The following is a 15,764-nucleotide window of genomic DNA, read 5'->3' as shown; positions in this document are numbered from 1 at the left end:
TCTTTCTTCCCACCAAGTTCCATTTTCCCATTTGTGACTATGTTCATTTAGCTCAATCCAGAAATTTGCTCAATCATAAGTTTGGCTTTTTCTAGAAAAAGGAAAGGTAAGACATTTCTACAATTCATCTTCCTTTTTTTTAAAACCAAGAAGCAACTTTATTTGCTAATAGTATATCCCCTACCCTCAATTAATTCATAGTGTTTTTACCCTGTTCCAATTCTTATTCTTCTTTCCAAATTTCATTTTACCTTCAAAACTTATTACTGTTTCCTTTTAATCCTGAGAGTCAAGACTAATTATTTGTGTTCCTCTGTGTATGTGTGTGTTTGTGTGACAGAGATAGAAACAGATACCTGTATATGTACAACCCACTTAGAGAAATCAAGAAAGACACATAAAGGGACACAGAGACTCCTAATTCTTGTGATGAAGATAAGTAATAGGTAAACTAAATGAGTGTGATTTCTCAAACAAAAAAAAAGTTCACCTAACACGAATGGACTTAGCTTGAACTAATTCTCTATTTTACAGTTGCTTTTTAATAGTTAGAGCCGATAGAAATGCTTTGAATAAAGTTGATTTTTGTGCAAAGTTGAAGAATATTGAGTGGCACTGGAATATTAATTAACAATAATAAAAACAATTTTCTTTTTCTTTTATTTCCATACCAGTAAGACACATAGCTCCAAAGCAGAGTGAAAGTATACTCAATTCTCATTATGTTTCAGTTTAGCAGTTTAAAAGAAGGGGATGTTTTGTGGATCCTAGGTTTCAAAAAAGCAATTCTTTTATAGAGTAATATAACATACACTCTTTTAGGTTTTATACACCATGTGGGTTTAAAAAAACTCACAACAACTATTTGGAAATTTTTTGGACCAGTATTGAAAACACGTAGACTTTTCTTTATGTAATGGCATATTTATTTCATTTTTAATAACAATGAAAAGACAATGCATTTAAAATTTGCAGGTCAAAACATGCACATTCACAAAATTCCAGTGACATAACACTGCACTGAACTGAACATTACTAAATTTTAATAACTATTTATAAAACACAGTGCATTTAATGTCAAGTTAAAACAAACAAACCTGGAGAAATTACCATAAATACGGAGTCAAACAATTCTCCACTCATGCAACTGTAAAGGTTCCACAAGTTTATGCAGTAACAGTTTGGTGCTATCAGACAATCCTACCATCCTTTTAATGCAAACTCTAGTTTTTGCCTCATCCCTGCTTTCAATGAAGCACATTCACTTAATATATACTAAAATACTTTAGTCAAAAATGAAGCTCAAGGTAGGGAAAAAACCCACTGCTAATTGTATTTATGGCTTCTATTCTAGAACAACAAATCACAAACATATTCTTTTTTATATATTCTGGTCACATTTTTACAACAAGAGAGTCACTTATAGAAAGTCAGAATTAGGAATGAGCAGATATGAAAATCCTAGCTTCAGAATGCTACCATATTTCCTAAGTAAGTGGTTTATTTACCAAGAACTTTAAAATGCAAAATTCTGTCAATCAATCCAAATAAATGATTTAGTTAAATTTGTTGAACTTTGTTTGAAAAGAATAGGTTCATTTAAAAAGGTTGAACTGAGGATCCATCTGTTTGCCTACTAAACATTTTATTTTTGCCTACTAAACATTAATTCTTGGATATACCATATGACTTTGGAAGGCAGAAAGAAATATCAAGATTTATAGCAAAAGTCATGCAGTTGCTTAGGCCACTTTAAAATATTAATTCATGCACACAAACCATAAACTCATCAAAAGCACTGCTGCTTTTACATATAATATGAACAGTGATTTTTAAAAGGGAAAAAATTCATTTCCTTTCTTTTAAAACTTAACATACATTCCAATTTTATAGCTGGCCAAGGTTAATTAAAATGCAACAAAGTAGAAGCTTCAGAAATGACATTTAGTTATTGAAGTGAGAAAAATTCACAATATGGTAACCTTTCATAGGTATAGTAGAAATTTTCATTATCTATCATCATCTCATATATTAGGCACCTAATCATGATGGTATTACATACTTTACAAAGAGAACCATGCAAACCTGGTCATGTGTGTGTGTATGTGTGTGTGTGTGTGTGTGTGTGTGTGTGTGTGTAGCAGTTATGTGGGGGGACAATTTTTAAAAAACTGATTATTCCTAAACCTAGTTGATTTATTTGCAGAAAAACTTCTTAAAGGAGGAACTGCCAAAAGGCAAATTCACATACCTACAAAAATCATTTAGAATTACTTCGCTTTGCAATAATTAAGATATGATTATAAGCATTTTATAACTGTTTGTAAGAAATACAATGATTTATGGTTGGCATTGTTTATGAAAGGGGATTTTAAACATAAAGTTATTATTAAGCTCTGCACATTATGCAGAATTTCACAAATTACTGAGTGAATCCATACTGAATTTGAAAAATCTAAATTCAGAAATTATAATTTGTTTCACAATAAAATTTAATGTTCAGTAACTGATCATTCATTTTTCTCTCTTGAAATCAGAATTCCTTGGCTCTGTTTAATAAGCATATACTATACAAAAAGCATGAAACTATTGAGTAGGGAACATGAATGTTGCATATCTGAACTGATTAGCAATAGGTGAAGATTACCTAAAATTTGTTTTTATTTCAATTAGAATATCTGTTCCATTTCCACTTTTTTACTAACTTCCTGAGAAACACCATTAGGCTGTTAATAATTTTAAGAAAATAGCAACTACTTGGTGCAAACATACAATCAAAACCCTGATAGTTAGATAAATTGAGATTTTTACATGAATTAGATTTATAAGTAGTAGTTCTTGAGGAGCAACAAGTTTCCTTGGTGCCTAATAATAAAAACCAACATGGGATGTCCATTTCCAATATGGATATTCTACCTTGGAATAGGCTACAAAAAGAGGAAGGTAGAATTAATGCACCTCAGTTCTACTAAGCCTTTAAAAACTTTTTTTCTTATGAAGAAGTTAACAAGGAATCTTAGAGTAACTGTGATTTGCTTTAACACTGTAAAGATTCTATGATTAAATAACAAATTTTAAGTTTTACTAAGCTATGATTTCATGAAAACAAAGAGCTTTTTTTGGGTAAAAATGTTCTTTTATGGGACTGAAATGTGTATACTACTGATAACAGAAATTTATATAGTACTTTCAATCTTATAAAATACTTTATATTTTCAATTCGTAAGATCCTTCCAAACCTGTGAAATAGGTATTACAAGAATTGTAGTATTCATTATACAGATGAGGCAAATGAGGCTCAGAGAGGTAAATTACCTTGGTTACCCTGTTAGTGGCAGTTTTTTTCTTCATTTTTAAATCCAGCAGTCTATTTATTCTTTATGCCAGACTGTAACTTAAGTGCTATGGGAAAGTGAGTTACAATAAATTGAGATTTAACTTTGTAAATTTAAAGAGAATCATTTAAATAGGCATATCCCATTAAAAGCACTGGATTTCACTAAAGTGAACCAAAGAATAATTTAAGCATTAACTTCTTCAGGTCAGAAAATTAAATTTTATTTCATTGACATCTTTTTGAAATATGAGATTGATGAGGGGCAGGAAATAAAAGATGAATTTTTTTTAAAAGCCTTTATTTTTTTTCGAGATGGTATATATTTATGTCTTTTTGAATATTTGCAGTTATATCTCAACTGTCTTCACTTGGGTAGAACATTAAAGGATATGGACCCCAAGAAGGGATGACTAAAGATGCATTTAAAAGAATGAGTAAATATTTAGACATTTTATATTTTAAAAGATTGTACATAATTAAAGATGATTTAATTCAAAAAATTGCTCTATCATCCAATATTCAAATCTTCAATGATATTTTCTGGATTTTGATTCCTTACATCTATATCTCTCAATAGGGGTTGGAAGTGAGAAAAAAAGGGGTATTTACTTGTCAAAGGAGTATATAGAAAGTAGCAGTGGAGTCAATGAATAAAAGGATTCTTTTGCCTTAGGACCAAAGAAGTCCAAAACTCAAAGCCCAAAACTGCTCTTAATATTTGATCTCATTATTTTTAAATGTGTATTTAGAATGATAACTGTGAAACTGTACAATTCAAGAGTTGATTAGTAAACTCTCCTTTTCTAAAAACAACAAAATGACTAGTGTGGAAATGTTTTACATAAAAAAATTCAAAAAGAAAAAAAGCAACAAAAGACTGCTTAAGAAAAAAAGAAGCAAGTTCCATCTTTTAGACCTCTATTGACCACTGAAAGGCAAATCTGCTACTCACTAAAAGGCAACATGTGTTTCAATCTACTATACGTATTGGAAAATTGGAATTTTCTTTATCTAAAATAAAAGGAATATGCTTAAAATGGGAATACAAATTTGTCAAGCATATTTTGTCACTTGCTTTTGGTGGCAAATTAGGCATTTTTAATAGATCAGAAGTGCCTTTCATTTAACAAACAAATCAATACCATCTATTTATAATGAGAAATGCACCTTATTTCCAAATTATAGACCCGGGTGAAGTGGGTATTTTTTTTTTTTGCAAGTTGAAAATGTGTTTTTTCCATTAACATGTGATTCATTTTAGTTAAAAGAAATGTGGTAGCTACCTCTGACAACTTAGCTGCAAACTAATTACTCATTCTTAAATATAGATTACACAAGGCTTGGCTATGTACGACAAGGGTAACCTCTAGGGGGAAATGGAAGGTAAAACCAAAGTAGATTATAAAAGCAAATGCATTTTTATTTTATGTGGTATTTCAAATATTTGAACAGAAACTTTGGAAATCTTCTGTAAATATGCAAATGTATTTTTCTCAAGTGGAAAAAAAAAATCTCCTTTTAGGACTTTACCATGTCAGGCCACAAAATTTAAAGCAGAAATATCATAGAAAAAAGATGGAAATACACTAGAGTTAGCTAATAGATAAAAACACAACATTAGAAAATTACTATCACAACTAAGAGAGTAGCCACATTAAAATGTACATTTTTGACACTGACAGATATATGAGACAAGGAAGAAAAGCATTCGTAAGGCTGAAGGTGCAAAACGTTACAGATTTTAGTAGCAAATGTCATAGACGAAACCTGAATTTGACTCATTTATTTCAAACTGGTCATCTTAAGATAAACAGTCAAGCATGCAGTTCTGACAAAATGACAAAAAGGAAACTTCCTTTGACATTTCTGTGCAAATGGCTACTGAAAGAGAAATACATTTATTGAACTTCTTTGGCAAACATTTATTAGGACGGTTTTGACACTAACAACAATTGATGCCTTGTTTAGAAATTTTGTTCAGGAAGATGAGTCCGCCCCTTAAAAATGCTGGTTTTCAGCTCATTTTGAATCTGAGTCTTTTTTACCAACAGTCCAGTCCCTCTTTGACATAATGCCATTTCACATTTTTCATCATATGGTGTATTCAGTAATCTCAGCATTAGCTTTATCCCAAGGTTTGGAGTAAGAACAACACTGAATTCAAACCTCATTTTAATAAGCAATCTGGCAGGATACAAGGTCATTTTCAACTTCTGTTTACAAAGATTAAGCAAATACTTGTTTACAAAACTTTGAAAGAGATGTTATATAGCACAGTGCTATCTGAACTTCACGCAATGACATCAGCATGGATCTTTTTGTAACTTCCTGAACTGGAATTATTCAGTGGATTCCAGTAAAGACCTACTAGGTTGTCTTATGGAAGTAAGTATTCAAGCTCACTTCTTAAGCAAAGTTCCTTTCACCATTCATCTGGTCTTTGTTTTGTGGTATCATAAGCTCTAATCACTTCAGACTGTGAAACGATTCCATTTTCATCTTGAGAGAAAGCATATCCATCTGCAGATACAAAAGAAAATAGAAATTATTTATTTTGAATAGGCACCTGGAACTTGACTATGGGAAATACATGTCATTTGGAAGATTTGAACATTCACAGGTTATGAGTTCCATTCCAACTATATAAGATGATGACACTTTGTTTTTACTATGTTTCATGGTGCAACAGACAAATAGGTTACATTCCTACTTCCCTACAGACTTCTAACCCTTGGCTATATCCCACATCCTCTTTCTACTGATTTTGCTGATGAGGGTGTACTTTTTGATCAACCTAACTAGGGGAAATCCAAGAGCAGGATCAAAATGGGGATCAGTGTTTCTAAGCTTCCCTATTCTTAGACCTCTCTAGAATACACTCTCTATTTATGCCAAAGTCTCCTGTATTTTAAAATATAGGAAAAATGTTACTGTATACATAAATAAAAAAATAAAGATATGCTAATAATATCAAGTTAGTAAAAAACTAAATATATCCAACACAAATGAGAAATATACTGTAGATCTGATGATACAGTTAAGGTTTTAAATAATATTTCTTAGTTTGGATCCTTTTCATATGAGAAGTAAAAGTATCGAACCAATTTTGTAGGGGTTTGTATATTTATGAATACTTTTAGTAAAAAAAAAGGAAAATAGATTATATATTGTTTTATGTAAGATTCTCACTCCTTTTGCAAAACAGATCAAATAAAAAATATCTCTATGTTAATATTCATTCTCTATAAAGTACTTATTTTACTATATCCTGTCACATTTTACCACTGCAAAGTTTCAAAAATATGGCAAAAGACCATGAAGCACAACATTTTATTGTTTTGTTGATTTCTTACTTTTGTAGCTATATTATAAAGTTAAATTCAGACTGTTGGGCTAAAGGAATTTTCTTCTGATAGGTTAATTATACATATGTTTGTGTGTGTCTGTGTGTGTGTGTGTGTGTGTGTGTGTTTTATTTTTCAATGACACCAAGCAATGATTTTTATACTGCATAATATCTTAGAAACCTTATTTCAACAATATTTATTGCAGTGATAGAATCATATCAAGGTATACTTTTTTAAAAAGGAAAAATACTAATTAAAGATAAACACTTACGGAGCAGGTTTTGTTGCAAAGATTCTGAACGGTACAAGTTCACATGATTTTTCTTAAAGACATTCTTCAAAAGTTGTGCTCTTTCTGTTAGGCTACCAAGAAATGGCAAATATGTGAAACACACAGTTATGTATTAATGAAATAGGCAAATTATATACAAACTTAAACGAGAGGCCAGTAGAATAAATATGCAAATTATACACAAAACAGTTCTTTAAGAAGTTTGCAGTCTACTGTTTTTGCTTTTTGAAAAAAGATGCTTCAGGGCAGCTAGGTAGTGCAGAGGATAGAGCTCCAGCCCTGGAGCTGGGATGACCTGAGTTCAAATTTGACCATAGACATTTAATAATTACCTGGCTGTGTGACCTTGATCAAGTCACTTAACCCCATTATCTTAAATAAATTAAAAAAAGAAAAAAGATGATTCATGTAATCCTAGTTTATTTTATACACCTCATCTTAAGCTCTGTTTCCATATTTGAAGAATACTGTACCCAATGATCCAGTCAAGAAACTTTTCTTTTTAACTTCCTGTATTTACTTAAGGTGAATGGGAACAAAAGTGATGGAGATGAAAAAACAAGATGATGCTTCTACTTAATTGAATAATTATGGTTTAAGAAATGGCTTCAAAGAATTATCAAATCAATTTGTATTACATTGGGTACAATGAGTCACTTGGAAAGCCTAAGAGCAGATCTGCTTTACTAAGAGATAATAATATTGAAACCAACTGTTTTATCCTTCTATGGAATTTATTTATTTTATATTTTAACAACACAAAACCATGAAATAGTTCCTACTGTGGGTATTAGCTTATTAGAAGAGAAATAGGATGAATTCATGGACCCTCTTAAGCAATGGAAGTTTTATTGGCATATTATAGAATAATAGATAAGATTTGGGAAGGAGTTTGGAGGTCAGTTTGTCCAGTCTCTTCATTTTATAAATTTGAAAACAGTAAAGGGACCTGGATATATATATATACAGATGAAGAATTTATAAACTATTAATTGAGTTTTCAAATTCAAAATGTATTCTACAGTAAAGAATATTCCAAATATATGATGTTGACTGGAGGCAAAAAAAAAAACCCTTTAATTATAAACATTTTTTTTTCACACTGCCATTTTAGGATACAAAATTATGGTTTGGGAAATACAAAAAAAAATACTTGAGGATGTCATATTTATGTAAAGAAGAGAAATTAACACTATGGAAATATTGTATATAGTTCTCTAGTCAAAATAATTCAAAATTACTAGGATATAGTAACAGAAAATGTGTTTATAATTTTTTTTAAACGTGAAGTTTAAAACATTTTTAGAAATAATTATGCACTATAACATAACAAAGGATAATATCTTTAATAGTTTTTCATGATAGTCTTTCTGATAAAAGTAAATTCATATAATTAATCATATAATTACTGAAAGAATGTCTCAAGGAATAATATTTCTTGAATTGAAAAGCAGTTACATTATTTTGATGATGAAGATCACCAATTGGCTCTACCTTTACAATGGAGCCAGCCCTCCCTTGTTTGACAATGAAAATTGGCTCTTATTGATAGATATGAAAAATATTAATCAGAATGAAGAAAATTGGGGATCAAATGTTTTTCAGGAAATCCAAAATTGTTTTACATGGTCTCTTCTTTGATAGCATTAAAGATTATAGAAATAATATCTTACCATATAAAATGACTATTTGTTATTTTAGAGGCTTAACTTATTTAAAAGGTAGTTGTTTTCTCTGATTTCCCTAGTTGATTCTGACCCTTCTCCTTAGACCACCCATGGTTTTTTGTGTTTTAACTGAAATGAATTTTTATTATATTTCATATTTGTTTTATTTGTCTTATTTTCCTGTTAGATTCTAAGTTCCTCAAGAGTAAGATGTATTATGTCTTTCTAGAGGCTAGAATGTTGTACATAAAATAGGCACGTAATAGACATTTATTCCTGTGGATGCTTTAGGTAGATCTGGGATTTCAGTGACATGAGAAGTCCCTCTACCAGTATAGATCAGTTTTTTTAATGCTTTCTTCTCCTGCATAATTATAGTTCATTTTTCTTTGTATATATTCCATAGTGGACAGAATTATTTAATATTGTGTCCAGAATATCCTTGATAAAACTATTAGGAGGGAATAGTCAACCTTTCAAGCATGAGTTTCTAATTCAGACCTCCATTTTTATAGACAGACTTAAAGGTATAGAGGTATAGAGAATTTGCATTTTGGTATGTAACTTGGTTATATATACATACATACACACACACACATATATCATCCAATATTTGGTGTGAGCAATGCAAAGTGACATAACTAAGTGGTCAATATTTCTCATTGTCCTTTGAATATATGATAAGCTTAATTCCTTCAACTCTTTTCTTTGTTTCTCCAAAGAAAATACTTGGGCTATCTTCCATTTAGCTACAATATCTTCAGATCTTGTGATTTCATTTACAGAGAATTTGGTCCAGTCCTTTCAGCAATGTGCTTTTCATAGGATTTTGCAAAACAATGGAAAATTAAAAATATAAAGTGAAGTGATTATGTATGTGACTTGGGTAGCTAGGTGGCATAGTTAGTATAGCACTGGGCTTGGAATCAGGAAGACTTATTTTATTGAGTTCAATTCTAGCCCCAGACTCTTACAAGCTGTATGGCATTAGGCAATTCACTTAACTCTGTTGGCCTGTTGGCCTCAGTTTCCTTATCTATAAAGTGAGCTAATATCTTTGTTAAGGAAACCTCCAAACAGGGTAATAAAGACATAACTGAAAAAAGTTAACAACAACAACAACAATTATACTATTTAAATTATCCAATAACTGAGGAAGCTTTAGGACCCTTTATCCTTCAATCTAATTCATCCCTCAATCCATCATTACAGTAAATGTGTAAAGGAACCCAGCCATTTTTCATTTTTACCTCTTTGCTGAATAAACCCAATCAAAAACTATTCATTACTTGGTGGCCAGTCTTCTGGTGATGAATCTCACTTTCACACTGATACAATCCATTGCTATAGAGCCATATTTGATGCCTTTCCAATTAGGTAAAAGTTCTCAATGGCTCTTATCATCATTGAGACCCAATGAGTACCACACTACAATGAAGCCCTGGATAAGACTTCTATGGAGATTTCAATTATACCATTTTATAAACCAGATTTAAATTTTGTCTCAATTTTTTCATAAATCAAAATAAATTATTTCTATATCATGAATGCTGAAATTAGGTGACACTGAAGAATGTAATCTTGCAATTAGGAATATCATCAATTACAATAAATAAAAAATGTTTATAGCATAGTATTAATGTTTTGGAGATAGTAATCTTTTAAACATATTGAAGAAGGAAATGGCAAATCATTCCAGTATCTTTGCCAAGAAAATTTCAAATGGGGCCTGAAAAGTCAGACACTACTGAAACAATTGAACAACAATAGTGGAAATATATTTCAAAAGTGCTGAATGTTAAAGTTCTTCTTAATTAAAACAAATAGAAAATTCTGCATAGTCACTGGAAATAGCTGTTATCAGTCTAGGAAGCCAACTTTATGCATAACCACATTAATTTTGCACATAGTGGTAAGATTTGTGTTTTTCAATGGGATAAACAGATACAGGGAAGAAGGAGGTGCCATTTTTACATAGTCACTTTTCTGACTATAACTACTCTTTAAATGATATAACATTACAGGCTTGAGGACCCTGTGGGATCCTAAAATATGGAACTGCTTTGAGGAAATAGGCAGCTTTAGCAGCAGGTGGTCTAATTTTGTTAGCAGAACCACTGGCAATGGGGGTGGTGGGAAGCCTCTGGTGTTTTAGGTTGAAATGACTAGACAATTACAAGGTAGGGCAATTTCAAATATATCATGCTACAACTTCCTTATCAAAAACATTTCTGGCAGGTTTCATAGTGTTTTCCCTATGATGTCTTAATGTGAAAACATAAATGTGTTTATAAGGCATATGTGAAAATTAACTTCTATGTTATAGATCTCTAAATAGGAGATAGTCATTTTTATTTGTACAGGTCTGCAGCTTCACAGCAGACGACTGCATCTAACCAACTGTTTATAACGAGGTAATGTTCCACATTAGCTGAGTAATGTTAAACATTAGCCTGAAGGGCTGTCTAATGTTCAATGAAAAAAAAATCCAACCTGTTCTCTTTCCCTGAGGTTCAAGCAATTTAATTTACCAGTTCAATCAGAAGAGATGCAATCACAAAATAACAGGTGCTTTTACCTTTTAAGAGTGTGTTTGGGTTTATAAGCAGCTCCTCAGGCTAATGTGGAACATTAACATATTGTTGAACATTAGCTAGAACATATGTGTATACATATACATACACAGAAACGATACTTTGTCATATAAAATATCAAACAATGATATTCATGCCTTTTTGTCCTGTCCCAATTTAATAGTTAATTCTTTACCACAGAATATAAATATAGATGCCATACACAGGAGGGAGCATAGCAAACATTATATGATGAGGAATGGTATTTCTCTAGTACTTCACCTATAGTGAACCTTTCAACTTAGAATTTATACACATTTCAACAAGGACTTTGTTATACTTAAAAAATGTTCTTCAGTGCCATGGATATTTATGGTTACCAATATTTACGGTAAAGCAATAACTTCTACTCTACTGAAAATACGTGATACATAAAAAAGAACAAATAAAAATTCCGTGTTTTTGCTGCAAAAACCCAACATAGAAAATGAAGAAAAGTTTTCTCTACTTACATCATCATAAATCTACTATATCACATTTATTCCCTTTTTTGACATTAGGCTATGTTAGATTTTCTATCATATCCTAGAATTCTATGCAATATCATGGTTATGAAATTATGAAATTCAATTAAAATTTATTTCCATTATCATTAAAAGAGAGCATTATAGCATTTTTAGTAAAAGTGAGACATTATTTGGAAAGCAATATTTTTTTAGATACATCAGCAATAGGTAATACAACACAGTTAATAATTCATTATATACTAACTCCTATTTTGTTACTTACTGTATTGGTATACTTAATTATTTCTTATTATGTTCAGTTGGCAAGTTATTTGTTCAACTTATTAAAACTAACCTCCAACATGTTAAGTGATAACCACGTCTATATCTCTTTTTTATTTTCAGTTTTGTTGCAAGGCAATGGAGTTAAGTGGCTTGCCCAAGGCCACACAACTAGGTAATTATTAAATGTCTGAGGCTGGATTTGAACTCAGGTACTCCTGACTCCAGGGTCAGTGTTCTATCCACTGTGCCACGTAGCTGCCCTTCTATATCTCTTTTACATCAAACTCTGGAATCATGGTATCTCAGTTGATTTCTGTCCACAATTAGTACTGTGATGATATCCAATTGGCTTAAACTAGACTCAGATGGTAGTAGTGAGTTGGTACAGGAATAGCCAGGAGTATGATAGTACAATGGTTGAGTATTAACTTCTTGGTGAAATAATTCTAAGGTTTAACTAAACTTAGTCCCATATATTTATCTTTCACTTAGCTAACACTTCAAATTATATCTCTGCTAGGCCAGGAGCTTATGAGACAGATATAGAATATCATTATTTTTTTTGACATTCTTTTGACACTAAAAAAGCTGTAAAATTTAAAGTAGGGTTTGGGGAAATAGTTTCATTGTCATTGTGAGTAACAAATTCACCCATTTTTTTTCAAAATTCTTTTAAGAAGTCCATATCGGAAAACTTCTTTGAATAATTCTGTGCCAGTTTAGGTTACTTAAAGCTTATTTTAAAAGCATTAATCATATACACATATGATCGGCTAATGTCCACAAATAAGGAATAAAAACAGGCAAACTCAGTAATTAGGATTCCATTTATATTTCTATTAAAGTCATTAATGTTCAGAAGTAAAGAAGAATTTGTTTGAAGTTTTATATACACTGACAACTAAGAGCAGAAACTAGGCTGAGTCAACACATTGTGTTGACTGGGTGTGAAAATGACAGTTGCATTTTGAAATGTTACCACAGATCTGAGAAATCTAAGAAAAGCCACAAGATATTTAGTTAGTCTAGAATTACAAATCATATTTTATATACCCATGGCCTTACCTGATAAGTAAACTGCTTTCTGGGAGCTCTTCTCTTATATAAAATCTTAGAGGAAAGAGCCCATGTCTGTCTGGTTAGTTTGAAATATCACCTAAAAATAGGTTCAATAGAATAACATAGATCCTAACTATGCTATTAATAATAATTGCTAATTTTAAAAATTAACATTAAATCCAGACACCAGAGGAAAAAAATCTAAGAAAAAATTAGAAGTGAATTAAATCTAACCACAGTGTCCCAATTCAACATCTACGTCTTTAAAACCAAGTTTAATTCATTGCTCACTTCATTACTCTTGAGTCTTTGTTGTCTTTTTCTCAACTATTGTGCTTTATTTTACATACATCATCACTTCAAATTCCTTATTTTGGTCTTCCTGTTCCTTCCCTTCTCTTTCCTTCCTTAGTTCAGACAGTTAATAAATATTAGGATTGGAAGGAAATTAGAAATAAACTAGTCCAATCTCTTATCTAACACAGGAATTACCTTTTTGACATCCCTGTATCTGAATACAGGTAATGGTGGGTAGCTTGATTTTTCATGAAACAGTTTATTTTCTAACTGGGAGAAAGGTCCTCATATTGAGTTAAAATGTGCTTCTTTAAATTTCTATTCATTGTTCCTTGTTCTGTCCTCTGTAAGAACACAAAACATACTTCCAAACCTGCTTTCATATGACAGTTGTTAAAAATTCTTGAAGATATCTACCATCTTTCATTCCTTCAGCCTTCTTTTTTAGGCAAAAAACCTCTTCAGGTTCTTAAAATGCAGTTTTTAGATGTGACTATAGTATACTATGTGTAGTCTCACCAGTTACCTATATCAATAATCTGATAGTCTATTTCTATTAATGTAGCGAGATCCGTTGCATTATTACCTCATACTGAGCTTACAGATGTTTAGGATTCCCAAGTTTTTTAAAAAATATATACTGCTGTGAATTCAGGACCCTAGCATTTTTATAATTACTCTTTTGAGACTAAGAGTCTACTTTCATATTTATATTTATTAAATTTCATTGTTATAATAAATAGTCCAATCTTCTAGCCTGTCAAGATCCTTTTAAATCTAGATTAAATTATCTTTTATATCATTTTGTCTTCCTATATTTCCATCACCTATATATTTGACACAGTATGACTTTTTGTCTTTACAATAATGACTCAAACTTACATAGTACTTATATTGACTCCTATGGCATGTTATTAGAGATTTCCTGCCAGACTAACATCAATCAGTTAATCAGGTCTCTTTAAATGTTTTATTCAACCAGTTTTGAATCCCTTTAATTGTGTTTCTATCCCATCCACATAACTTGTTTAAAAGGAATTTTGGCAGATTTTGATAGATGCCTTGATGAAAACAAGATACCTACTATGGAATTCCTTTAATATATTATCCTGGTAACCCTTTAAAAAAAAGGAAGTTGTGTGGTGTAATTCATTCTTCATGAATTCACATCCATGCCAATTGATTGCTTCATTTTTTTTCATTTCATTTCTTTTGTACCCCGCCTAAGATCTAACATACAATTTGGTTTCATGATCTGGTGTCAATATCAAGCTTATTGTATTATGTATCTGAATATATAGAATATATAGAAATATATTGTATAGAATTCTTCATTTTGGAAAAGGAGACATTTGTTTGATCCCAGTCTTTGGCATCTTATGGCAATTAATTTAAAAAAATTGATGGACATTGCTTTTTAATTATATTACCAAGACAGTTTAGTTCCTTTGCTATGATAGTTGGCTCTAGTGACTTTTTTATCCAATTTCTTTTGGACTTTACATCTGTTCCTCCCCTTTCTTCATTCCCTAGCTCTTCCCCCCCCCTTTTCCCTACTTCTTTGTTTTCTTTAGGGAGAATACATTGTTGTTCGGGTTTGCCAACATCATAGTGGCAGAAGCTGCAGGTCAGAATACTCCTTTTTGGCAGAAAAGCATTTAACCAATGATTTAATCAATTTTCTTTTTCTTTTCTTTTTAGTGGAAGTTTGGGTCACTCCTTTTGGCATATGGTTGATGAAGCTCCCAAAAGTTTAATACCATATCTACTTTCCCTTTTTCACATCTTTACTTAATGACCATATTCACATTCTAATTTCTCTAAATGATTGCTATGTGACAAAACTCTAAATTAAGTAGCATTCATATGAGTCAGTTATTTCTAAACTTGAGAAATTTACTTAAAGCATGACATCAATCATTACTAACAGTTGCTGCCAGTTTTTTGTTGTTAAATATTTTATTCACAATTCTATGAGATAGGGTATCTACCAGCTCCTCAGGATAAAAAGAATCACATGACTTTCTCAATGTCATAGTACTGGGGAGTGTGGGAGATGGGAATACTGTACTGAAATCTATAAAGGATTAGGCTAGAGATTGGACCTGTGCTTTCAATTCTAGTTTAGGAAACATGTTCTATCAGTGTGGGTCAGCATCTTCTAAGCAGTTTCAGAGTCTTTGGGAGTTGTCCAGAGTCGCAAATTTAGTTGCATTGAATCCTTAAATTTAAGACATATTTTGCCAAACCAGAGTAATTAATTTATACTAATTGTGACTTTTTGGGGGATGAGATCTAGGATTTTGGTGGGATTTGGTCCTGGGAACTTCTCATGAAGAAGCTGCTTCTTTCTATGTGGATCAGCATAAATACTGAAAAGAGTTTTAGAGCATTTCCAAGG

At 31.3% G+C, this 15,764-nt stretch overlaps 1 protein-coding gene across 6 annotated transcripts in view; it reads right to left on the bottom strand.

The window, feature by feature from the left end:
- Positions 1-949: 949 nt before the first annotated feature.
- Positions 950-15,764, bottom strand: part of ATP8A1 (ATPase phospholipid transporting 8A1) — a 290,003-nt gene continuing 275,188 nt past the window's right edge. For 5 of the 6 annotated variants that reach the window (XM_074229523.1, XM_074229525.1, XM_074229524.1 and 2 more), the window contains 2 exons: positions 6,956-7,047; positions 951-5,857 (listed from right to left, as the gene is read on the bottom strand). In XM_074229523.1, the coding sequence (XP_074085624.1) occupies positions 5,760-5,857; positions 6,956-7,047 (190 nt within the window). In that variant the 3' untranslated portion in view covers positions 951-5,759. Of the gene's footprint in view, positions 5,858-6,955; positions 7,048-15,764 lie in introns of all 6 variants that reach the window. The other variant, XM_074229527.1, reaches the window with a different exon arrangement.

Source organism: Macrotis lagotis, chromosome 3, assembly GCF_037893015.1.
Source record: "Macrotis lagotis isolate mMagLag1 chromosome 3, bilby.v1.9.chrom.fasta, whole genome shotgun sequence".
Lineage (NCBI taxonomy): Eukaryota > Metazoa > Chordata > Mammalia > Peramelemorphia > Peramelidae > Macrotis > Macrotis lagotis.
This window is presented reverse-complemented; position numbering and strand designations above follow the sequence as displayed.